Source organism: Musa acuminata, chromosome BXJ2-4 (genome assembly GCF_036884655.1).
Source record: "Musa acuminata AAA Group cultivar baxijiao chromosome BXJ2-4, Cavendish_Baxijiao_AAA, whole genome shotgun sequence".
Classification (NCBI taxonomy): Eukaryota; Viridiplantae; Streptophyta; class Magnoliopsida; order Zingiberales; family Musaceae; genus Musa; species Musa acuminata.
The window spans coordinates 5,558,254-5,584,622 of NC_088341.1; the positions used below are offsets into that span (position 1 = coordinate 5,558,254).

The 26,369-nt window shown below is 38.1% G+C and overlaps 3 protein-coding genes across 4 annotated transcripts; 2 read left to right on the forward strand and 1 right to left on the reverse strand.

Moving 5' to 3' along the window:
• Positions 1-590: 590 nt before the first annotated feature.
• Positions 591-1,573, reverse strand: LOC103980877 (non-specific lipid transfer protein GPI-anchored 5). Its single transcript, XM_009397400.3, has 3 exons — positions 1,131-1,573; positions 995-1,042; positions 591-914 (listed from the first exon to the last, which is right to left on the reverse strand). The coding sequence occupies exons 1-3, from the start codon at positions 1,459-1,461 to the stop codon at positions 781-783; spliced, it is 513 nt and encodes a 170-aa protein (XP_009395675.2). The 5' UTR covers positions 1,462-1,573; the 3' UTR covers positions 591-780.
• A 1,856-nt stretch (positions 1,574-3,429) lies between these two features.
• Positions 3,430-13,318, forward strand: LOC103981592 (protein NETWORKED 1A-like). Of its 2 annotated transcripts, XM_018824298.2 has the most exons (6): positions 3,430-3,680; positions 4,291-4,704; positions 4,802-4,976; positions 5,884-9,281; positions 9,428-11,608; positions 11,988-13,318. In XM_018824298.2, the coding sequence occupies exons 3-6, from the start codon at positions 4,862-4,864 to the stop codon at positions 13,095-13,097; spliced, it is 6,804 nt and encodes a 2,267-aa protein (XP_018679843.2). In that variant the 5' UTR covers positions 3,430-3,680; positions 4,291-4,704; positions 4,802-4,861; the 3' UTR covers positions 13,098-13,318. The 2 variants fall into 2 exon arrangements, with proteins under 2 accessions (XP_018679843.2, XP_064959238.1); XM_065103166.1 differs by having other exon boundaries at positions 4,291-4,976.
• A 7,243-nt stretch (positions 13,319-20,561) lies between these two features.
• LOC135608938 (monoterpene synthase 8, chloroplastic-like) lies at positions 20,562-22,463 on the forward strand. Its single transcript, XM_065102013.1, has 5 exons — positions 20,562-21,053; positions 21,150-21,368; positions 21,461-21,599; positions 21,678-21,923; positions 22,022-22,463. Exons 1-5 carry the CDS (start codon positions 20,632-20,634, stop codon positions 22,313-22,315), a joined length of 1,320 nt encoding a protein of 439 aa, XP_064958085.1. The 5' UTR covers positions 20,562-20,631; the 3' UTR covers positions 22,316-22,463.
• Positions 22,464-26,369: the final 3,906 nt, after the last annotated feature.

Consider the following 26,369-nt stretch of genomic DNA (forward strand, 5'->3'; position numbering starts at 1 on the left):
AGCCAAGTTTTTCAACATGTGGAGATAGTTTGCATTAATTCCATATATGAAGAAGCAATAATGTATTGTATATTAACAATACGCATCTTGATCGAACACATAAATGCTTGTTGGTTGGAAGATGATATTAATAATCACCATAACTATGAAATTATGTATCATGGTTTGCAATGGTACCTATCTCACAGTGATGCGTCTCGATATACGGATGGCTTAAATTGATGGATCTCACCATCAACCATCACAAGATGTAGGAGCAAATTGTATTATTAGATATTGTGTTAGTAAATGGAGGCTTATGTCAGAATCTTATTCGTATTTTGAACAGGAAAGGAAAAAAATCTCCTTGCAAACTTCTAAATTTAGTTAGGAATATTTTATACATGCTTGATTCTTTTTCTAATTAAAAATCGTCATATATTTTTAGGAAAAAAATAAATGTACCAATTGGTTGACAAATTTTGTTAGGACCATTGAATCTATTTTTTTTAGATGTAATTGGTGTTAACCACTCCTTATTTTTGTGCTAATATTCAAATACAATATATTCCTTAAGATAAGCATACCATATGCTTTGTAAAACAATAATATAAATGGATAGAAACAAATATTATAAAGATGAATGTTCTGTCATAGGTGTCACATAAGCAATTTGATTCACGACTACACCTCCAAATGGCCTCAGCGGAGACAAACATTATTGAACGCCAGAAGAAAAAGAATACAAGCCCACTCATACACCATCCGATAACCGTATACATATACCAAAAAGCTGCAGCCTTAGACAATGACGAGAGATGTGAAAGGATATGCCCCGATCGCGACCAGAGAGAGCAGAAGCGCAAGAGGTACTCCTGCAGAGGCTCCATCTGATGAGTCTGTGCTTGTTGCAGGGTTACTTTTTGATCCAACACCTGCACATAAAGCACTTTGAAATTGGCACCCTTGTACTGAAACTTGAAAGGGACACGCATGGCAAAGATCACTCTCATACCTGAAGGTGATGTGGATGGTGTTGCTGGGGATGCACTCGGTCCACTTACTGCTCTCGGTTCATGCCATGCCATTAACGAGATTAGGTAACTTCATTGAAAATTGCAAGACGAGGAGTAATGGAGCTCGATGCTTACCATTGCACTGGCTGAGGGGGATTTGAACCTTGCAGGTACTGGGAAGGGCGAGCGCCTGAGTCTGGTTCACGGTGATTCCGAGCGAGGAAGCCGATGAAGCTCCAGAACTGATGAGGGTGCAAATGCATTGCGGTTCTGATTGCACCACGGAGGAGAGCTGAGAACAGCATGAGCTGGAGGGGGTGGAAGCGTTGCCTGTGATGTAGTCCAAACACGGCGACAAGCTCATGATGGCCGACGAGCACGAGCTGGACTGGGCGCTTGCACCTGCCAATAGCACGGCTGCCATTGCCGCAACTAGGATTGCTTGAATGCTTCTGGTATCAGCCATTCTATGACGACCTTAACTTGCCCGGATGATTGAAGAGAGAAGGTGGAGTGAACGCTTTGCCTGGAAGATTGAAGAGGGCAGGGTTTTATCTAGTGAAGAAGGGAGATTGGAGTATGATTGGTGTAGGTGACCAACTCTTCCTGCTCTTCAACCAACCTTCATATAATTGCTTGGATCCGCAGGAGGAAGAGTCATGTTTGATGACTACATTACGGAGTGATCAACCTAACTCAACCTGCTACAAACTCTTTCTAAATGTCATTTTGTGAATGATTTAGCGTCTGCTTTACTACATGCTACAGAAAACCGGCTTTATATATATATATATATATATATATATATATATATATATATATATATATATATATATATATATATATATACCTTTAACTAAGTAGAATATAACATACCAACACATGTAATGAAAAAGAACCCCTTTAATAGCAGTAATATTCTGATTGCCTGTGAATTTGGTTTATTATTTCTAGAAACTTGAAATGTAACATATTACTTCCATAAACTATGAAATTAAACTGAAGGATACACGCCCACTTAAGCTGACCTAAGTCTTTCGCTCACTATGTTGTCAGTAATAGTGATTGATGAATCTGTTTAAGTTAAATGTTCTGAATATGATTTGCAAAAAATATTTGAAGCATCTAAAATATTAAGTGTGATCAGTAGAACGACCTATTAATTTATCAGACTTGACTTTTCTTAGAGTAAGTGCTATACTTACTCCTACCTAATTAATCTTGCTGTGCCAACTAAAAGTTACGTCATCTAAATAATGTTGCTCCCTAATTTCTACCTTCTCTAAATTTTGGTATTAGCCCGTCGAAGGTTTGTTGAATTGACTTTGACTTGCTACTTTATCAATTTATCGTCACTCGAATATTATTAAACTAAATCAAATTAATTATAAATTATATATTTTATACTTAATTATATTTAGTATTTCGATTCTTATATTTTTAAAAATTATATTATGCTCTATAAACTTATAAAAATAAAATATTTAATCTAATTTTTTCTCATGATAGCTCTCCTAATGAAAATACCATATGCTTTGTGATAAATTAAAATGAGATAGAGTCCGCTCATGCTTAGTAATAAATTCTATAATATTTTCGTTAGTATAATGGATGATATGAGTCGAAACGAAATTGAATATTTTATTTTTATAAGTAAAAAAATCTCAATATAACTTTTAAAAATATGAGAACTGAAATTCTAAAGATAATTAATTATAAGGAGCTCAACAGTATACATTTCTTGTAAGCTTATATTAGTATGATACTCAAAAATTATATATATATATATATATAGCCAAGTATTAAGGTGAATATCCAACTAATTCCACATCGGATATGATCTATGCATCTGATACGAGGCATAACATATAGATAATCACTCATACGTGACACCCATTCGGTCAGCATGTCAAACAGAACCTGATTCCATAAGATTGATGACGTAGTACCGATAAGGATTAATTCATCTCGATTCTATAAGATCTGTTGCGTGGCATTAACATACTGACTCGATAAGATCATTGCTCCGTAACCATTGTCCAAATAATTCTTTGCACAATCTTATGGCTAATCGATGGTCGGACGATGTATTAAGGAACTCTCTCACTTCCAAACTTCGATACTTATCAGCCCTTAGCAACGGAGGGACCCGGGAAGTCACTGACTCCCTATCCCATCGCAGCCACAGTCCAGGGTTCCGTCTCTTCACGGCGGCCCACCTCCCACGTCCTATTAGAATCGCTTCCGTCAGTGGCACCCGGAGGAAATCCTGCACGCTGGCTACCCTCAGACATGCGAACAGCGGCAGCGCGCAAACTACAACGGGAAGAACGGAAGCACACATCCTCGGCCAAATCATAGCAGACTAATTGGATCCGCTCCCCTTCCTCCAAGGCTTACACGACGCCGTTTGCTTTCCATATAACTCATCGGCTGTTACTCCCAAATCGCAATGGCGTTGTACCGAGATTTAAACGACGGCTCTCCCCGTTCCGTCTCGTCCTTTCTGCTCTGGCGTCCTGCTTTTCTTGTGCGCACGGCAGACTTCGCCTTTTGTCTTGGCAGTACCAAAAAGATGGGATCGGTGGGAAGGAGGGTGGGCTGACCGCTGAGAGTGGCTGAGAAGAATAGCTGGCTTCCATCATTGCAGCTGCTTGTTTGTGCCCGCTTCGGATTTGCTCTTTGGTATGGCTTCTTCTCCCGCAAGATTGGATTTTTCTTTTTCCCTCTCGCATTATGATGTATTTCTCGTGATCTGCGTGGTGAGCTCGGTTTCATGGTTTTGGAGTTTTGGGTTCTTGCTATGGGATATTAATGCTCACGACGATCTGTTGTACAAGCTCGGAAGCCGTTCGATCCCGACACTGCGAGGTCTTAACCTTATGCAGAATCTTTTTCTTGGTTTTCTTTAACACTCTGATATCAAGAAAGTCAATCAGCTGCCTTTTCTCTTGCACAAGATCAAACTCATTAAAAATCCATGTAGAACAGAGAAACCTTTACTCCTTTTCTTGGAGCTGTGGTATATCATCTTCTAACAAGTAGCATTTGGTGACGAAAGCCATTTACAAGAAAACCATATTCTCGTGTTCTTTCTTAAGTCCTTCTATACTATTCCTACTTGTTTGATTTTGCATGCCAGACTTCATGTGATTTATCCCCGTTATGGCTTCTGCAAGAGACAATTTGTCCTTTTTATTGATTTTGTGAGAAAAGACAGTTTAAGAGAGTGCCTTTTTCTTTTGTTCCTGGCATTGGTTTTTGTTCTGCAGTAAACCGTTTTTTTTCTTAGCAGGCTCCATCTCTCTACCACGTCTTAGTCGACATTGTCTCCTCTTCTGATCGAGCTAATGCAAAACAACCATTTCTCGTTTTCTAGATGGTGCAAATTTGAGCAAGGTTGACAATTTTGGTTGCATAATTCGTTTCTATGAACTAGAGATTCTTTGAGTGGAGATGGTGGAAACCCCCTTTTTGCTGTTAGCAATGTCAGTGAATCCTTCTCTCAAGAAATATTATTTTCGTGCTGATTTTTACTGTTACTGATGCCGTGATTCCTAACAGAGTGAAGGCATCAGAAACTTCCTGGTTTGCTTATAGCTCAGATTTATTTAGAAGATGACCTTTTTGCTCGTCATGAATTCAAAATTTACTTCCAAGTTTCTGGAAGCCCACTACTTTCTGATACTTGCACTTGTGCATTGCCTAGGTAAATTGCAATATTGCAAATTAATTTTCTAGCTGAAAGATTTTGTGTCAAACAGAGTAGGTTTCAGTGGTTTTGTTCGTCATTTGTTCTGGCATAGATCATCACCAGAGATATAGCAATTACACTTTTCAAGATTAAAAGGAGCATATTACTTTGTATGCTTGAGCTCATGGCGGACAGGTTGCATGCTGAATCAAGACGACTTTATTCATGGTGGTGGGACAGCCATATCAGCCCAAAGAATTCAAAATGGCTTCAGGAGAATCTTGCAGGTTCTTATTATTTTTAGTCTTCATCATCATTTTGAAAAATTGAGCTTCACACTTGTATACTTCACTTTATTGATAAGAAAGATTATTTGTTTAGCAATTAGTTTGAATTCTCTTGCTGATTGGTTAGTATCCTCTTTTAACTTTGCTCATATTTTCACAATTTTCATCTCACTCATTTGATTCAAACATCATATTTCACTGGATTTGAATGGGACTTTCTCCATAAGTAAAAAGATCTAGCTCCTTGTGCTCTGTACATCTCAAGCTTTTTGCCACATCTAAAATTGACTTGAGGTTTGCAGGAGGATCCCACTGAACAAATTACTGGTGATTCCTTCACTTTCATAGGTAAACGATAAAGGAAGTAGCAGCATGTTGGAACCTTTGGTGTCTCCTCGATTGGAGAGAGCATTGTGTTGTCTGATGTGGAACTTTCCCCTTGATGTGCATACACCTGCACAATGAAAAGGTTTAGGTCAGCTTCTTTGGACAAGTCAGCAGGTTGACCAAATTTGACCAGATCCTTACCTTATATGAAGCGAAGCCATCCTACTTGACAACTTAATGAACTTAATGCATTCAGTATATTATTAATCAATATACTTAAGTCACTTTCACTAATTATTTTGTAACTTCTAAATCCAAAGCCTGTAATCCGGAATTTGATTTCTAAGCAGCAATTGTATATATACGAGCTTCATCGTTGTGGATAGGAGCAACATGATGGATAGAAATACATCAGAGTGATCAGCTAAAGACAAGTGTCATCAATAACATATTGCATTGGTTTTTGTCTATAACTTGATCATTATTTCATTTGTAGGTTAAAGTTACATTATCTGTAAAATGTGATCTTACTGTAAAATAGTTTGGAATCACTTTTCCTAAAGGGGCACTCTGTAATCAGATACAGACATGAAGGTCAACACAATAATCAAGATGTTAGAAGAAGATGCTGATTCCTTTGCAAGGAGAGCAGAGATGTACTACAAGAAGCGTCCAGAGCTCATGAAATTGGTGGAGGAGCTTTACCGAGCATACCGTGCATTAGCAGAGAGATATGATCATGCAACAGGAGCACTTCATCAGGCTCATCGAACAATGGCAGAGGCATTCCCTAGCCAATTCCCGTTGGTGATGTCAGATGGATCACCTTATGGTTCTTTTGGAAATGAGGCAGAACCTCACACACCTGAAGTGCCGCCGGACCTTCGTGCGTTATTTGATCCTAATGAGTTACAGAAGGATACATTGTGCTTGTCATTAGATTCACATGTATTTAGAAGAAATGGGTTATATTCTGAACAAAGTAGTTTATCTTCAAGAAACAAGGGTTTGAAGCAATTGAATGAGATGTTTGCAATTGGGGATGCGGCAGCACGCATGACATCTGATGGGAGAGCAAGAAAAGGACTAAATTTTCAGGAGGAAGAGGGAGAAAATGTTGACAATAACTCAAAATTTTGGCCTGTAGAAAACACTAAACTTATGGAAAAACAAGATTCAAGCTATGTAGCAAAAGGTCACCAACAAGACATTTCCCAGTTATCAGCTGGGAACCATAATCTGAAGATTCTGATAATGGCAGAATCTGATCGTTCTAATAAAACAGAAAATGAGCATCAAGGTTTGAATCGTACTCTCTCTAAAATGAGCTCTGAGAAGGATGCAGATGACATTCAATACCAAGTATCTCCTGAAAGAACCTCGGTTCTTGAATCTTGTCTCTCTGCCACACAAAATGAATTGAATAAACTCAATGATGAAATGCTGAGCAAAGTGAAGAACCTGCAGAGTTGTGAAGAACTTAACCAATCTCTATCAATGGTACTAGAGATGCTAAGAAAGAAAGCAGATATGCAGGAGTACAAACTTATTCAGAATCAGCAGGCATTAGAAAAATTCCACAATACAATTGAAGACAAACACCAGAAATGTATGCTGGCTGAGATGGTTGTCCTCTTGGAGAAAAAGCTGCACACTCAATCTCAGGAAGAGGTAAATCATTTGAGTCAAGAAATTCAAAGAGGTATCAATGAGTTAAGGGATATGGAGCTGTATAGTATAGATCTCCAGGAAAAGATATGCAAGCTTAATGATGAAAATGACAGCTTAAATGAACAAAATCTTCACTCTAGCTTGATGAACAAAATGCTCCAAGACAAGATCAATTTGTTGGCTGAGAGAAAAAGGATCCTTGAAGATGAAGTTGGGCTCCTTGTCGGCGAAAAGGAAATCTTTATTCAAGAGCTGTGCCATATTAAAGAAATTAGGAATGACTTCGAAGTGAAACACCAAGAACTTATGGAGGAAAAGGTAGCTGCCAGGATACATGCTGAGTCCCTTGAAACAGCCATAAAAGATTTGCAAAATGAAAATTTTGACTTGAAAGCTATCTGCAAGAAGTATGAAGCTGATTTTGTGGAGAAGCTGAGAGATAGGGACGATATTTTAAAGAAGAACACAGCATTGGAAAGTTCACTATCTGATGTGCACATAGAGTTAGGAGTTGTAAGAGAAAAGATTTTAGCACTGAAGGAATTGCACGAATCTCTCAACAGAAAAATTTCGACCAATATTGCTGAGAGGAATGTGCTCATCTCTAAGGTGGAAATTCTTTCAAAGGATGTGGATACCCTTTCCAGAGAAAAAACCCTCTTGGAGAACTCTCGTTTTTGCTTAAGCACTGAACTTGGGTGTTTGAGGCCAAAGTTGAAAAATTTTGAAGAATCCTATCAGTCGCTCAGCGATCAGCATTTTGCTCTTCTTGCTGAAAGGAACAGTCTTCTCTCTCAGGTAGAGAGCCTTACTCAGAATGTGGAGAAGCATTCAGAGAAAAGTTTGATTTTGGAGAACTCACTATCTGATATAAGCAGCGAAGTTGGGTATCTGAGGTCAAAATTGAAGGACTTTGAAGAATCCTGTCAGTCTCTCAGTAATCAGAACTCTGGTCTTCTAGCCGAGAGAAATTCTCTTCTTTCTCAGGTAGAAATTCTAACTCTGAATGGGGAAAAGCTCTCAGACAAGAATTCCTTGTTGGAGAAGTCCCTGTCTGATATGAACAATGAAGCTGGGAATTTGAGGTCAAAGTTGAAGGAATCTGAAGAATCCTGTCAGTCTCTCATTGAGCAAAAGTCTGATATCTTTGCTGAAAGGAACACCTTGCTTTCTAAGGTAGAGATTCTTATTCAGAATGTGGAGACACTCTTAGACAAGAAGTCCTTCTTGGAGAAGTCTCTATCCGAGATGAGCAATGAAGTTGAGTGTTTAAGGTCAAACTTGAAGGACTCTAAAGAATTCTGTCTGTCTATAAGTGGTCGGAACTCTGGACTTCTTGCTGAAAAGACAGCTCTTGTCTGTCAGGTACAGTTTCTTACTCAGAACATGGAGAAGCTTTCACAGAAAAGTTCCGTCCTGGAGAACTCCCTATCTGATGCAAACAATGAAGTTGGATGTTTGAGGTCAAAGTTAATAAACCTTGAAAGTTCCTGTAGTTCACTGTGTGATCAGAACTCCTGCCTTATTTCTGAAAGAGACACTCTTCTGTCTCAGGCAGCGATCCTTACCCAGGATATGGAGAAGGTTTCGGAGAAAAATTCCTTCTTGGAGAACTCATTGATTAATGCAAGCAGTGAAGTTGAGTGTCTGAGGTCAAAGTTAAAAGTCACTGAAGAATCCACACAGTCACTTGGTAATCTGAAGTTTGTTTTTCTTGCTGAAAGGGAGAATCTTCTATCTCAATTAGAGATTCTTACTCAGAATGTAAATAAGATTTCAGACAAATATTCTAACCTGGAAAACTCTCTATCTAATATAAGCACTCTAGTTGGGTGTCTGAGGTCAAAGTTGAAAGACTCTGAAGAATCTTGTCAGTCTCTTCGCAATCAGCACTCTGGTCTTCTTGTTGAAAGGAACACTCTTCTTTCTCAGGTGGAGGTTCTTACTCAGAATGTAGAGAAGCTTTATGACAAAAACTCATTCTTGGAGGACTCCCTAACTGTTGTAAGCAGTGAAGTTGGGTCTTTGAGGTCAAAGTTGAAAGACTTAGAAGAATCTTGTCAATCACTCAGCAACCATAACTCTGGTCTTTTTGCTGAGAGGAACAATCTTCTATCTAAGTTAGAGATTCTTTCTCAGATTGTAGAGAAGCTTTCCTACAAGAATTCCTTCTCGGAGAACTCCCTATCTGAGGTAAGAAATGAAGCTGTTTTTCTGAAGTCAGAGTTAAAAGACTTAGAAGACTCCTATCAGTCCCTGCATGCTCAGAACTCTGGTCATTTTATTGAGGACACTCTTGTTTCTCAGGTCACTCTTTCTCCCTCTCCCTCTCTCGCATATTATCTCTTTTTAAGTAATAACTATTATTTCTTGTCATATGATAGCAATTTTCCATTTTTACCAAGAGATTTTTCCATTCTCAGATTACATTGATTTTCATGTTTGCATGCTAGGTAGAAAGAATCACCCTGAATCTGATAAACCTGGAGAGTATGTTCACTGACTTGAAGGATAAGAACTTGAAATTAACAAGAGAAAGAGATTTTTTAACCCATCAGGTCAAGGATCTACAAGAACATCTGAAGCTAGAAAAAGAAGAGCATGAAACCCATATTCAATCATACAAGAGTAGGATAGCCACATTAGAGAACCAGATCTTTCTCCTGCGACAGGAAAACCAGCTTAAAGAGGAGGAGCTTGAAGCAAAAGAAAATAATCTGATTGGTGCTCTGATGGGAAATTTTATCTTGCAAAGAAGTTTGTTTGATGTAAATGGAAGGAACGTGGATCTTTCCATAGAATGTCAGAAGCACATACAGAATTGTAATAGTGCCAAGACAATTATTTCAGAACTTGAACAGGAAAAGCTCATGCATATCAACAACATACTGTTATTGTCAGAGCAAAAGGAGAATTTAAATAATGGAATTCATTTACTCTGGAACACACTTATTTTTGACAAGGACTTTGGTAACTTGGATGAAATCCAGGATGAATTTAATATTATCTTGACTGAAATTAAAAAGCTGTTGAATTTTATCTCAGAAGCCGAGGGTGATAATCAACAACTGCATATAGAGATATCAGTGTTTGCCACGCTTCTGAGGCATATAATACAGGATCTCATCAGTCTAAGATTGAAGAAATGTTCTCTTGAAAGGGAGCTTGACATCAAAACCGAAGAATTATTAGCATTAGGAAAACAGAAGCACAAAATCTTAAGCTTGAATGAAAAACTAGTGAAGGATGTGGAAGCAAACAACCAAAAGGAGGTAGTACTGGAGACTGAAATAAAGGCTGTCCATGGGCAGTTGACAGATCTGCAAGATGCTCTCCAGATGTCTAAATGTGAAATTTTAAATTTGATTGAAGAAAAGATGATTCTCATGGAAGAATCTTACAGTTTAAAACAAAAGCATCGCATTTTGGAAGAGGAACATATTGATGTCCTTGCAGAGGCAATAGAACTGGATCATATTTTTGTCTTCTTTAAGAGCCTTAGTGCAGAAAGATTGTTGGAGTTGAGGTCTCTCAGTTATAATCTGGATTCTCTTCATGTTATTAATAAAGGTCTTGAAGCAGAGAATAACAGACTAAATTGGAAGATAAGGGTTCTCGAGGAAGAAAAAATGCATCTTGGCGAGTCCGTTACTTGTCTAGAAGAAGACTTTAGAAATCATTTACTGCTTTCAGAGTTTGATTTAATTACAACTACAAAAGTCCTAGATGAACTAAATCTTCAAAGTCAGTGTATAGAGACTCTACTGATACAGAAACAGACACAGCTATCAGAAACAAATCAGAAGTTCCAATCAAGTCAACAAAAGAACTCAGAATTATGTAGAATCCTCAAGGGACTTCAGCTGGATGATGAAGTGAATAAACTGGTCAAAGAAGAGTTGGAGCAGAAGATTTCAACTTTATCAGAAGTGCTTGACCACAGGAATGATGAGATCAGATATCTTAATGAAGCAAATGAGGGGCTGCAAGAGGAAATTAATCAAATGTGTGCAGAAGTTAAGTTGCTTGTGAACAGTGAGGAAGATTTGATTTCAGAACTTCAGAAAGAAATAGCTGAAAATGAAATGAGTAAGCTGGTCAAAGAAGATTTGGAGCAGAATATTTCGACTTTATCAGAAGCACTTGCACAGAGGAACATTGAGATCAGATACCTTTATGAAGCAAATATGGTGCTTCAAGAGGAAATCAATCAAATGTGTGAAGAAGTCAAGTTGCTTGTGAACAGTGAGGAGGATTTGATCTCAGAACTTCAGAAAGAAGTAGCTGAAAATGAGCGCTGCGAAGGGGAAATCACAGCATTGTTAAGTGATGTTCAACTCTCCACAGCCTATGCTGCATTATATGAAGAAAAGGTTCATGAGCTGCTATTAGCAGGGGAAGTTAGTTTAATATTGCAAAAGGAGACACTAGATATGGAGGCACGTTTAACAAAGGATTATGTGGATACTCTGAAGAAAAAGAATGATGATTTAGAGGGAGAAAATAATGGGTTGAAGGCTGTCCTGGATGTTTATCCAGCATGTATAACATCTTTGTGGAATGGTATTATCTCTCTAGAAAAACTAATTATGACAATGTCAAAGCGTACACAATCAAACCACTATGAGAAAGAGGTACACTTCTTAGCACTATTGAATCTGAACATGTTGTCAATCTTGATCATAGTTCAAAATTCAATCTATATTCAAAGATCAGTTAAGTTCACTCGAAGACTATCAAAGTGACAAGTTGACAAAAGGTAACTAAGATATAGGCAAAGTTCAACTGTCTTAAAATCTGTGTCACTGGATCAAATTAAAGGCATGCCTATAATTTTGGATCAATGTGCTTTCAGGGCATGATTCAAAAAAAAAAAAAAGATTCAAATCACCAGAAATTTCATTTTTGCCTTTTGAGGATAAAATTGTGCTTTACTTTCTGAGGTAAGCTAACACTATTGGCTAATTGAATCTGCAACTTTCACTTCTGACACTCTGACTTTTCTGTCTCCAGGATTTGCCCTTGGTTTCTTATCTGCATCATGGTTCTTGTCAATCTGGTGAAGGTCATAAAGTCTTGGATGTCAAAGGCGTTCCAGAGTTGGAGAAATTGATTACTAAAGTAGAAGCTCTTCAAAAGATGATAATACATATCAGAAGTTACAGAGTGCAGGAAAACTTTGATGCTGATTCCAACTTAGAGGCTTCAAGTAAAGATGTTGATGGGTTAAATAATGAGGCACTTGCAGGGCAGTGTGATGTTGATGATGAGGGGCAAAATGTTAATGAAATCTCCAGAGGGAAGTATGGGCAAATGATGAAAGATAATAAACTCGAGCAGGAGTCAAGTTATTTTCACTATAGGACTATTTGTTCTGATGGTCCAAGCAGGATCGACATTGATGATCAATTATGGGAAGCTGCTGAAAGAGATTGCAGCAACCAGAAATGGAAAGCATCAACAGCTGCCATGGAACATGGCATAGAGTCTATAGAGGAAGAAAATTCCAAATATCCTTCTTCAGAGCTGGTGGTTGAGAAGGAGTTGAGTGTTGACAGGTTAGAGATGCCCAATAGAGCTTTGGTATCCCAACAAGAATTGTCCAAAATGGTCCTCCCAAGGCTTCAAACTGACTTGCGAAAGTTATTGGACCTCGAAACGGATGTGAAGGATTTGAAGAGGAAAATGGAAAGCTCTCAAATGGGGAAGCTTCCTGCAAGTCTAGGATATAATACAATTTATCCACAATTAAATGATGCAGAAGGAGCTGTCATTGAGCTAATTGATACAAATAACAAGTTGACCAACAAGGCTGAAGAGCTCCATTCCTCAGATAGTATGGACACAAACTCTGGAGATGGTGGCAGCAGAAGAAGACGGCAAATTGCAGAACAAGCAAGAAGGGAATCAGATAAGATAGAAAGGCTAGAGCTGGAACTGCATAAAATCCAGTATGTCTTGCTGAAACTTGAAGAACAGCATGCGAGGAAGGACACTAGGGTTCGAGACAGATCAAGAATTCTTCTAAAGGACATTATATATGGGAGGAGAGACTGTGGTAGAAAGATGAAGAAGAATCTCTTCTGTGGATGCATGAGGCCGAAAACAAAGGGGGATCACTGATTTTTTTTGTTTTTGTTTTTGTAATAGGCTAAATTGTCTTGCAGCATCTTCTTTTGGTAGCCGAAAATAGTTGGGTTTTTGATCAAGTTGGTACACTAGAGAGATAAGAGGGATTGTAAATTGCAGGTATAATCTACTCTCGATGAGCAACATTTACCAAGATTTGTATCATGGTGGTATGATGTCAGATTCAGGTTTAGTCACTACAGTTTGTAGCTACAAATTAGGATATACAATGAAATATATATATACATGTTTGCATTGTCAGTGGAAGTCATAATCCATCTGACCTGTTTAATGTGATAGGTACGATGCATTATAAATTAAGTGCAGATTAATTTAACCTGCTAAATGTTCGATTCTGTTGTAGGTACGAGTTAGGAAACGAAAGGAATATAATATTCGATTAGGTACTTAGCTGAACTGTTGGCGGCTGCATTTAGAGTGGTTCAAATTGATTAAGCCAAAGTTAATACTGATATATGTATCACATTCTTATAAATCAATTTTAATTTTTACTCATCTTCAAATTGAATCAAATGAAGATGTCACAAAAAGAAAATATAACAGTAGCTTAATGCGAGTTTCATTTACGCCTAAACTAACCTTCCCATGAGTTTCACAGCGCACAAGCACACACTATTATCTTAATTATTATTTTTGTTGTCCACACTATTATTATGCGAATAAAATGAAGTGCAATAGCATAGGGTTTACATATTGATGATCATACAAGTGGACTCTGTCTTTTCTGAATGCGAGATTAATAGACCGTTGTATTACAATTGCATAAGCTGCGCACGTTGATGATCATACGAGTGGACTTTCTTTTTTCTCTTTTGAGAATGCCGGATTTGACCATCTTTGATGTCATGTATAGTGTGATGTTGATTGGTCTTTACTTTGTAGAGGTTAAATGGTTGTAGGATGGAGAGATTCACCATCTGTGTCACTCCTTGTAGATGAAGGACTTGAGTCGTTAAATGTACAGCACACAATACCGATACTTCTTTAGTCAATTTGATACTCATGACCAATTCGATGTTAATTAATATGATGTGATGGATCCAATAGATATAGATGTTTACATTTACACTGCCACATGCAATGTCCACATCGTGTTGGGAAACAAAAGCTCTCGACATGCACATTATAACTGTGAAGTGGTGCGCTGATAACGTGGCATAAATGTTCTCTTATGCAGTAATAGGATGGGTCGCTTTTGCATTTATTTGTCTTCTTTTCTGTTTTCGACCCAACGGATTCTGTCAAATCGGACCCCAAACAATATAAATTAATTTTAGTCGTAACATATAAATTCAATTGTATCTAACAGAACCAAATTGTTGTCACTTATTAATCCGACTCGCAGCTGAATTTTAATAGCTCCCGAACGCATTAATAAAGATTACAAATCCCTTTTTGTTCCACTTCGGTTCATGCCTTTGAAGATTATTTGGACTCAAAGGGATCCTACTATACGGTTGAATTAAGCATCGAAGTTAATCAAATCAACTCCTGGAATTAACTATGTTTTTTAAGTGGCTTCTTCCAATCTGATGCCAGAGATATTTTTGGAAACTTGGAATTACATTTGGTTGGAACACGATGATGTGGAGCTTTTGTGGATATACATGAGGCTGGCTGTACCTACGTGGCCGATTAGCATTCTGCTTGTGAATCTCGTTTTAGGGAGGTCGAGAGGCACGAGAGCCTCGTTACTGAATCCATCCTGTTTTCACCGCCTCTGGCACTATAAATCCAACGGCAACACCGCCATTACAAAGCCCATCAGATTCTCCGATCCTCTAATGAGCCAAATGGCTTTCTGCTCTTCTGCTCCGTCCTTCTGCTGCAGCTTGATCGGTGCCTATCCGCGGACTGCCCCCTCCAAGTCCTCACCGCGTCGATGCATTCTGCTACCAATCCGGTGTACTGCGTGGACTCCTCCTCCTCGGCGATCGGCTGATTACCAACCGAGCTCGTGGAGTGACGAATACATACAATCGCTCACAACTGACACCAAGGACGGCGTGCATGCAATATGTAAGCTTGAGTTTTATCTATAGTTCGCATTGGTTACTGACTAGCTTTCATCAGGTGGAGGAGGATAACGCAAGAAGGATGGACAAACTGACAGGGGACGTGAAACAGCTGATCTACACGAAGAAGGGAATTGAGGAGCAGCTTCAACTGATCGATCACCTGCGGCAGCTTGGGGTGGCGTATCACTTTAAGGAGGATACTAAGGATGCTTTATGGACTATATACGGTTCCATGGAAGAGATGAGCATGTTGCTGAAGGATAATCTTCATGCCACGGCTCTTATGTTCGGGCTTCTTAGAGAAGATGGGTTTGCTGTTTCTGAAGGTGATCAAGCTATATATCCATCCTGCTTTACTCCTTTCTTGGCAACTGATCCAACAGTGTTGTCGATCTACTTCTATAAATTGCTAGAACAATTACTTTCATGAAACTGAGACAACTAGAAATATGTCCAATTAGTCATAAAACTATGCCACGTTAATAGCCTAACATACTATTGAAAATTTGTGTTTATTCTGTTCTATCATGGTGTCACAATCTAACATGCACAAATTATGTGGATGGATAGAAGGGAAACTTGAAAGCCAGCCTTCGCCACCAGACTGAAGGATTAGTGAGCTTGTACGAGGCTTCCCATCTTGCAAAGGAAGGAGAGCACGTGCTGGAAGAAGAACCTCGATGGAGGGATCACTTGAGCCTCATCTCAGGGAGCACGTAGCCCATGCCTTGAGCTACATTGAATTGGAGGGTCTTAGGAGCACGTGGTGTTATTGGTAAATTTATATTAAAATAGAATTCTTTATGAGATAATCTTGATGATAGAAACTCTCCTAATAACTTAGACCATTTGTTCTCGTCTATAAATAGACAGAACATCTAGGGGTTAAGTAAGACGTATCTCAATACAATTAAAGATTAATATTTTTTTCTCAATCTTCCTCTCCCTAATCCATCAATCTATATGGTCATTTGAAGAGACGAGAAGGATCTAGTTCTCCTGACATATTGATATGTCAAATTCGATAATAAAATGCTTGTAGATCAGATAAGATTTATTTTTTTGAATAACAATAAAAGGTATGTATCGTAATATTATTAGATGTAATTTTATTTGATTTCAATCTTAGCATAATTTTTTTTATATTATAGATAGCATAATTATTGATTTAATGCTAACAATTTGGTATCATAGCTTAGGTTTTTGATATCAAAAATATTAAATTTATTATTTTTATTTATATTGCATAAATAATTCGTTGAATATTATTGATCTGTTTTTTATATATGATTTATTTTATCACTGATTATGAGTAATGTATAATTTTATGTTTGATGGATGAATTTACTGTTTACTATCGATGTTATTGAGGCGGTGATCTCTGTTGATCATTGTCGACAATCCCGCTGAACGGTCGTGTACCACCTCGCAGCTCCGCGACCGCGGTCCGCTTGCGAGCGGCGGCTGCACCACGCAGCGCGCGCATCGCAGCAACCACACGCGGATGCCGGCGGCACCACGGGCATCCCGTACTGCCTGTGCACGTGCTGCCCTCGGAAGGCGGCGGCTGCACCCCGTGTGAAGGCAGCGGCCGCCCTCACGTGTAATGGTGGCGCCCGTAGAGGGCGCCTACGGAAGGGCGGTGGTTGCAGATGGCGACAGCCGTTGCCCCCGTCGGCAGAGGGCAGCGGTAGCGGCCGCGCACGGGTAGGCCGCGCGCAGGCACAAGTCGCACCCAAGCGACAACGACCGCGCGTGGGCAGAGGCAGCCCCGCGGCGGCAGCGGCCGCGCGCGGGCAGAGGTAGCGCTGTATGCGCAGGCAGCGACGGCGCAAGCTAGGGTTTTGATATATTTACAATTTTACCCTCGAGGCTAGGGTTTTATCAAATTATAGTTTTGCCCTTTATAAATTTCATAATTTCATTTATGATCTATCAATATATTTATAATTTTACGGTTATGAAATTGAGAATTTTAAGTTATATTCTCAATTATAAAATTGATAAATATGATTTATTATAATTATGATTGAATTTAATCATGATTATATTTTTTATTATTTGATTGGATTTAATTTTTGATTTAAAAAAATATAAATTATGGTTTACTTTTATAGTTTTCTCATATGAATTATTAATTATATTTTTATTATATGATAAATAAAATTTAATTAATATTCTTGAATATATATTTGGTTATTCACATGTATATATTTGAAATTATGAAATAATATTTATCTTTCACATGAAGACATGATTTATATGTTATCATGATTATCATATGAGTTTTTTCTTTTGTTGATTAATGTTCAATAATTATTATGGTTGTTATTCGAACTGCTTCAGCATGAATTAAGATAAATAAATTTATGAATATTATTTGTAATTTATCTTCATAAGTTTTATCTGATCGATAGCTGTCAAAGTAGTATAGACTTATGAGATGTGAATTACAATAAAAGCCTTATCATTTATAGGACATTTTAGATTATATTTTATATTTTTGTATTGGTCCTACAACCATCGTGATCTAAACCAATAATTTATAAAATACATTATAAAATAAGTCTTAAATGACATTAAATAAAATAATATTCACAATGACATGAATCAAGATAAAGAAATTTAGTGAATATTATGTGTAATTTATCTTCCTAAGTTTTATCTGACCAATTGTTACCAAAGTAGTTTAGGATGATAGGCTTATGAGATATAAATTACAATAAAGTTCTTATCATTCATGAGATATTTTAGATTGTATTTTATCTTTTTTTGTATTGGTCCTATAGCCACCAAAGTGACCTGGACTAATAATCTATAAAATACACTATGGAATTGATCATAAATGATATAAAATAAAACAATATTCACGATGACACATATAATTAGGAGATTTAAATAATCCCAAAGGAGAATTTATTTCAAATAGTTATGTGATGGGATAGGATGATACTATTTTGGATATCCTTACAGTTTAGGGTCGTATACCTAAATGTAGCAATACTATTTCACAAGGATGGTATCAATCCTCCATAAATGATGTTAAGTGAACACTAGATATATCAATATTTCACCTAAAGGTGAAATATAGATGATATCAATAGTTCATCATATTTTGAAAACTCAAAGCATTAGTGCTATATTATTACAGTGGTACTTCCTTCATTATATTTTTGTAAATACCTCTATACATTTTGAAATAAATGGCTTGAGTATATCGTTGTATTGAGTGAGTGAGACCTTTAACAGATTAATTGAACAGAAGACAAACTTAATTATTGAAAATTTTGTGGAATAAATGATTGAGGTGATTGATTAGGAAAGATATGAAAAACTCAATTGTATGAAAATATCTGAGGATCAATTTTCTGATAAGTCATTAGTTGACACATTAAAATGATAGAATTTGAGGAATTCAAGATTATATCCTTAATATAGATGATAAAACTATAAGTTTAAGATTCATAATATTTTGGGTATTACTTATGGAGTCGGTAATACTGAAATAAAGATGAAGCGTAAGTCACCTGAGTTTATAATTATTATATAAACTCATAAAAGAATATCTTTATAATAAAATGTTACATCTCTAGCAAAAGAAGTTATGTAAAAAAAAAAAGACTATAAGATTTGATTTGAATTGAAAAAGTATAAATATAACCTTGATATGGTTCAAATCAAATATTACATATATTATTGATGGATTAATTTGATGCTTCAATATATATTACCAATAATAGATATTCATAAAAAAAAATTGAATAAAAGGGAATAAAACCAAAAAAGAATGAGATATTCATCATTATAGGGAATCATCTTAAATTGAAAACGATATTAGTTTGTATTTATCACCTACATCTAAAGATGTATCATTTGATACATCTTAAGGACCCTTTATAATTATGAGAATTTAGATTATTTATCTAGAATTATTAAAATATTATTTTTTCTTTTTGATGATCGTAAACTTACGGTGATTCAGTAAAAATTAACCTTTCAATTCTGTATAATCATTCACATCCAAACTTACCCTCCCATACGTTTCAGAGCGCACAAGCACACACTATTATCATAATTATTAATTTGAAAAAAATGAAGTACAATAGCACAGCTTCACATATTTGTGATCATACGAGTGGCCTCTCCTTATCATTTTATGAATGCGAGATTAATAATAGATTGTAGTCCAATAGCGTAAGCTTCATATGTTGGTGCTCATACTGGTGGACGTTCTTATCTGTTATCCTTTACTATTGTCAGATGTGATCCTTCACCTAATGATTCTTGTAACATTTTCTGCTGTCATGTATAGTGTGATATTGGTTATAGGATGGAGAGATCCACTCATCTGTGTAACTAGTGTTTCGGTTCCTTCTGGATGGACTTGAGTAGTTAACGTACTGCACACACCAATAAGTTAAATCGGAACGCTTAAGGATCGAGGCCATGGGCTTGTCCTAATGGTGTCGAATTTAATCAAATCAACTCCTTGAATTAACTATTTTTTAAAGTGGCTTCTTCCACTATGACGCCAGAAATATTTTTGGACACTTGGAATTACATTTGGTTGGAACAATTAGCATTCTGCTTGTGAATCTCGTTTTAGGGAGGTCGAGAGGCACGAGAGCCTCGTTACTGAATCCATCCTGTTTTCACCGCCTCTGGCACTATAAATCTAACGCCAACACCGCCACTACAAAGCTCATCAGATTCTCCGATCTTCTACTGAGTGTTGTCCACCGAGCCAAATGGCTTTCTGCTCATCTGCTCCGTCCTTGTGCAGTCTCATCGGTGCCCATCGGTGGACGTCGCCGTCCAAGGCTTCACCACGTCCATGCTTCCGACCACATATCCGGTGTGCTGCGCAGACTTCTCCTCGGCGATCGGCTAATTACCAGCCAAGCTCGTGGAGTGACGAATACATCCAATCGCTAAGAAATGACACCAAGGTCGGTGTGCATGCAATCTGTAAGCTTGAGTTTTATCTATAGTTCGCACTGGTTGCTGACTAGCTTTCATTAGGTGGAGGAGGATAACGCAAGAAGGATGGGAAAACTGACGAAGGACGTGAAACAACTGATCTACATGAAGAAGGGAATTGAGGAGCAGCTTCAACTGATCGATCACCTGCAGCAGCTTGGGGTGGCGTATCACTTTAAGGAGGAAATTAAGGATGCTTTAGGGACTATATACGGTTCCGTGGAAAAGGTGAACATGTTGCTGAAGGATAATCTTCATGCCACGGCTCTTATGTTCAGGCTTCTCAGAGAACATGGGTTTGATGTTTCTGAAGGTGATTAAGCTGTATATCCTGCTTTACTCCTTTCTTGGCGACTGATACAGCATTGTCGCTGATGTACCTCGTATATTGCTAGAACAATTACTTCCATAAAACTGAGACAACTAGAAATATGTCCAATCAGTCATACAATTATGCCACGTTAATAGCCTAACATACTAATGGAATTTTGTGTTTATTCTGTTCTATCATGGTGTCACAATCTGACATGCACAAATTATGTGGATGGACTGAAGGTGTATTCAACCGATTTATGGATGAGAAGGGCAACCTGAAAGCCAGCCTTCGCCATCAGACTGAAGGATTGGTGAGCTTGTACGAGGCTTCCCATCTTGCAAAGGAAGGAGAGCACGTGCTGGAAGAAGCTAACAACTTCACAACTAAACATCTCAAGAGCCTCATGGAGGGATCACTTGAGCCTCATCTCAGGGAGCACGTAGCCCATGCCTTGGAGCTTCCATTGAACTGGAGGATGCCGAGGTTACAGACCAGGTGGTTCATAGAAGCATCCCAAAGGGAAGCGATGATGAACCCTGTCCTACTTGAATTGGCTAAGTTGGACTTCAACAGGGTTCAGATCATATATCAGAGGGAACTCAGAGAAGTGTCGAGGTATTTTGAGCTTGCTTTACTTGAATCATGTCTTGTGCATTCTGCCCTCGTTTACGAACCAGCAAACTTCAGCACAAACTTCTGGCTATCGATCAGGTGGTGGAACAATCTTGGCCTGGCGCAGAGGCTTCCATTTTCAAGGGACAGGTTGGTGGAGAACTATTTCTGGACTGTTGGCTGGGTTTTTGAGCCACAGTTTGGTAGATGCAGGGAGTTGCACACGAAGGCAAACTGCTTTATAGTAACATTAGATGATGTGTATGATATTTACGGCACCATGGATGAGCTCGAGCTCTTCACGGATGCTGTCGATAGGTGATGAAGAACTCCTCCACGCCATGCATGCAAGAGATAAAATCTTAACGATCTTTGATTCTTGACAACTTCTACTCTGATGGATGTTGCAGATGGGATGTTAATGCAATGGACAAACTTCCAGAGTATACGAGGATATGTTTTCTAGCCCTCTTCAACACTACAAATGACATCGCATACAGTGTTATGAAAGAGAAGGGACTGGACATAATTCCACACCTAAAAAAAGCAGTAACATATCGATCCCTTCCTCTTTTGTGCATCAATCATGCAGTTCCATTTTCGAAGGAGTAATAGTCTTGGTTTCAGTGGGCAGATCTATTGAAGACATTCACTGTGGAAGCGAGGTGGTACCACCATGGCTACACACCCAATCTCGGAGAGTACTTGGAGAACGCACTGGTATCGGTATCAGTTCCCCTGATACTGACTCTTGCTTATTGCACCAGTGACGATTTAACTCGGGAGGCCTTGGATGATTTCCAAAGCTGCCCTGAGATTGCAAGATGGGCATCCATGGTTTTTCGACTTTGTGATGATTTGGGTACTTCCACGGTATGAGAATTGCTCCATACTTAATTATTCGTTCATGGAATGAACGTAATAAATAGTTCACACAGTTTCTCCTCTCTGCATCGGTCGTTTTTGTGCAGGACGAGCTTGAAAGAGGCGATGTATCCAAATCTATCCAGTGCTATATGCATGAGACCAGTGTATCGGAGGACGCGGCTCGTGGGCATATCAGGGGATTAATCAAGGGGAATTGGAGAGCAATAAACGGAAATCGAAGTTTCACTTCGCCTTTTGAGGAAAACCTGAAAATGATGGCCATCAATATTGCTCGAATGGCCCAATGCATATACCAATATGGAGATGGATATGGGAAACCTGATGGAGTGATCGAGGATCGCATAAGGTCTTTGTTGATTGAACCTATAATTATGTAACAATATAATTAATGATAATATCATGAAGCTATAAGTCTCCTCGTGATTTGTCCAAGTCTTTGATCAAGTTTCTTTAGGTGATCACTCTTTTTATTCTGTAAAAGGTATTGATGGTGTAATTTTTGTTTGTTCGTTGTGATAATTGATCTGTATCATCGTTTTAAAAGTAGAAAACTTTCTTTACTAAACACTAAAGGAAAAAAAGCCTATAGTATATTTTACTTTATGCCACTCATTGAGATTGAATTTTTAATTTCTCTCAACTTTATAGTTGATGAGCACATGAAATGGCTGATTTAATGGATCAACTATCTAAGATCATGAAGCATGACTTAATTAAGAATAAAACATTATATTACTAGGTGAATTTTTTGAAAAAGTTTTAAAGTTTCATAATTTCTGGCTGAGCGCTGCTAAGCATCTGAAAAGATATTTTGTACTAAGTTAATTTGAAGAATTCTTGCCCTAGCCCTAGCTACACCTCTGCCTCTGCTAGTCTTGGCCAAGCCTTCGCCTACTTAATGGTCACCCTCTACCTTGCATGTTGCTAGCTGCTCGTCAGCCCTTCCTCGCCCTATTACCATCACTATCATCATTGGTCACGAGGGCGAGCCACCCCCTCCTCCTAACTTACTCGTGGTCAACGACAAGGAGAGAGCACGAGGAGATTGCATCAATGAAGAAAGGGCAGAATGAGGTTGTGCAGCCTCTGTCGGACCCCCAACCCTCACCATCATTGTTGGTCATGGAGGTGTTATGTAGCGTCTTCTACACCTTTTCTTATGTGAAAATGGCAAGGGTCGCTCCATTGCTAGTCCAGCCGGATGTGGCGGTGGTCAATGCACCTTTGTCACTAGGTGGGTTCAATTGATGGGGAAAACCGATGAGATAATGGTATGGTTAGGAGTTGGAAAGAGAGCGATGGTCGATAGGAGTAGGATGATTATTTTGAAAAAATGAGCATTCTACGATAAAATTTCAAACTTAGGATGCTATTTAAAAAATTTTGAAATTTAGAATTTTTTTTCGGGAATTTACCCTATATTATTTCCAAAACTACTGACATATGCTAATTTAGAAACAATAAATAAGCAAAAACATGAATGTTTTATCATTTTATCGAACATAAACTTCTGCATTTAAATGACATAATTAAAACTTGTTTATTAGAATGTGATGGTTCGATCTCTGCATGTAACAATAATCGTGGCATAGGTTACATTCTTAAACACCATGATAGATCTACCCTTGCAGGATGTTCAATTTCTCGTGCATCCTCTTCATTACAAATTGAATGTTGTGCCTTAAAAGACTACTCGTAGTCCTTAGAAAGAAAGGAATGTAACGTCTAATCGTCTGCTTAAATTGTCAATAAGTCACATCATTAATCACCAAACATGAACTATTTCTGTAGTCCCGTCATACTACTCACTGTGACATCAATTATCTCGTCGGTTCTTTGTCCTCCATTCGATGGTGCTGTATTCTTAAGAGACCTAATCAAAGGATAATTTTTAGTTAATTTTACTCGATCAAGGCTCATTTATCAATCTAGGAGATCTGATTTTCTAGATGATTTTTATAGAAACTGTAATTTTCTTGTTCTTGCTATAATAATAGAATAAAGTGATTTTAATTTTTTTTAAAAACTTATACTTTTAATAATATTGGAAGTAAATAAATTTTTGATAGAAGAAACAAAAGAATGCGAGTTTTGCGGTCTTCGATACCGACAACTTCGACTTTGCACGCCCGAAGGAAAGAGAAAGTAAAAAAAACACTCCACGAGTGGAATGACCTTTGCCCATTATCAAATAATAAAAACCGTCTCCTTTCTCTCCTCAGTCTCGAGACCAGAGGAAGTGCCCTATGGTATCCTGCCTCTACTCGACAACATCTCTCTTGCAGGTAACTTATACTCCTTATGCAACAAATCCATCTGTGCCTTGTCCATGACCATGTACTGAGCATCTGGTACCCAAAAAATTATGTTTAATCTTTTTCATATCTGAAATGCAGCTTGAAGATATTCTAGCTGTCATATCAAATTCTTTTGGCTCGACATGATGTGCTAATTGTTTCTTAGGTTGTCATGATTGGTCCTTTCAAATTTTCTTCCACCTATCATAGGAATCAAGACAGGGTTTAAGACAGTGATTAGAGAGTGTAATAATATATTATATAGGTTTTTCAATAATTGATCATAAAACTAACTATTATTTAGCTATTAAAATGATAAATTTATCTTTTTATATATTTTTAATTATTAAATAATCAAGATATCTCTAAAAACAATCAATATATGACTGCTAGGAAGAGAAAAGTGTTCATTTATCCCGCTAACCCTCAAACGGTTGATCATTGGACCATTGTAGCTTAAACCATGGAATTGATGGTTTAAATTGGAACTAGAACTATCGATTTTAGTATTCTAAAACTAAAAACTAAAATCAAACCAGATAAAATCACTTTGAGTTTAATTTGGAGTCGATGGCTCGTCAGATCAATTTAGTTCCGATTTCAACTCAATTCAATTTCGATTTGTTTTCACTTTGAATCTAACCCAAATAACTTATCTATAAAAATTTTAGAATGCACAAGCACGCAATATTTTTGTCTTCTACTCTTCAATTTGGCACGAATATATAAAGTGAAATACAATAACATAAGCTTCAGATGTTGGTGATCAAACAAGTGGACGCTTTTTGTTCCTTTAAGAACGTGGGATTAATTATTTATTGGTGATCATATAAGTGGACTCCATTGATCCTTAACCTAATAATTCTTTTAACATCATGTACAGTGTCACGTTGATTGGTCTTTGCTTTCTCGAGGGTAATTTTATATACATACTATCAGTTTAAAATCTTTATCGATGTCCATAAGTTATTGGTGAAATATAAAATGAGTTATGGTATTTGTAGATTCACTCATCTCCGTCACTTTGTTTCCATTCCTTCGAAGATAAAAGACTTGAGGGGGTCCGGCTGACAGGTGCTGCACTTATTTACGCTCTTAATGTACAGCCCACAATACCGACAATTCTTCAGTCACAATTCTCAATTTGGTCAATTTAGATAAATCCAATGGATGCCAGATAGGTAGTAGTGCAATGTCCACGTGACAAAAGCTTTCAACATGCACGATATAAACGTTCTCCCGTCAAATTGGACCCCAAACTTTGTAAGTTACATAATTGCTCATAGAACGGCTCTAACTGCCTAAAAAGATGATTTTACCCTCGATATTTTGAAAATTTTCTGCCATAACGTAGCCGCCCCTCCGCCTGTGCTAGGCCTGGCCGCACCTCTGCCTCACCGGCGGCCCCACTCCGCCTCGTGCATGGTCGCCCCAATTGACTCCCAACCCTCACCGTCGTCGTTAGTCACGAGGGCGAGTCGCCCCTACTTCCTTGCCCGTGGCTAACAGCGACGAGGGGGCACGAGGAGAGCGCATCCGCAAGGAAGGGGCACGAGGAGGGGGTGTGAGACCACATCGGCGAGGAGGCTACATGGCCCCTGTCGGATCCCCCACCCTCACTGTTGTCGTTGGTCATGGAGGTGCCGCCTACTCCCATGCTCGCGCGAAGGCGGCGAGAGCCGCCGCTCGTTGCGGAGGTGCCGCGCAGCGTCGCCTGCGCCTCTGCTCACGCGAGGGCGACGAGGGCTGCTTTGTAGCTGGTCCTTCGGGGTGCGACGGGGGCCCACCTCTGGACTCGTTCAGTAAGCCAGGAAACCCCATATCAATTCTACTAAGTTATTTAGTAATTCCTTTTGGATATCAGTTCAGTATATGTGTTTTTTTATAGGTTGTCATTTCAAGTATTGCTCCTATTGGACTTCTTATGTTAGGATATGGATCAAATAATAAATATTCCTTTTCAGGTGGTCTACTGTTGCTCAATCTATTAGTTATAAATACCATTAACTCTATGTGTGTTATCAATATCTTTAGGTGTGATTCGTTGAACATGAACTTTATACTTCTTTCCTAGAAGTAAAGGAAAGAAGTTGAATGTAATGTATTGAATAGATATTTTATTTTTTATTCATCG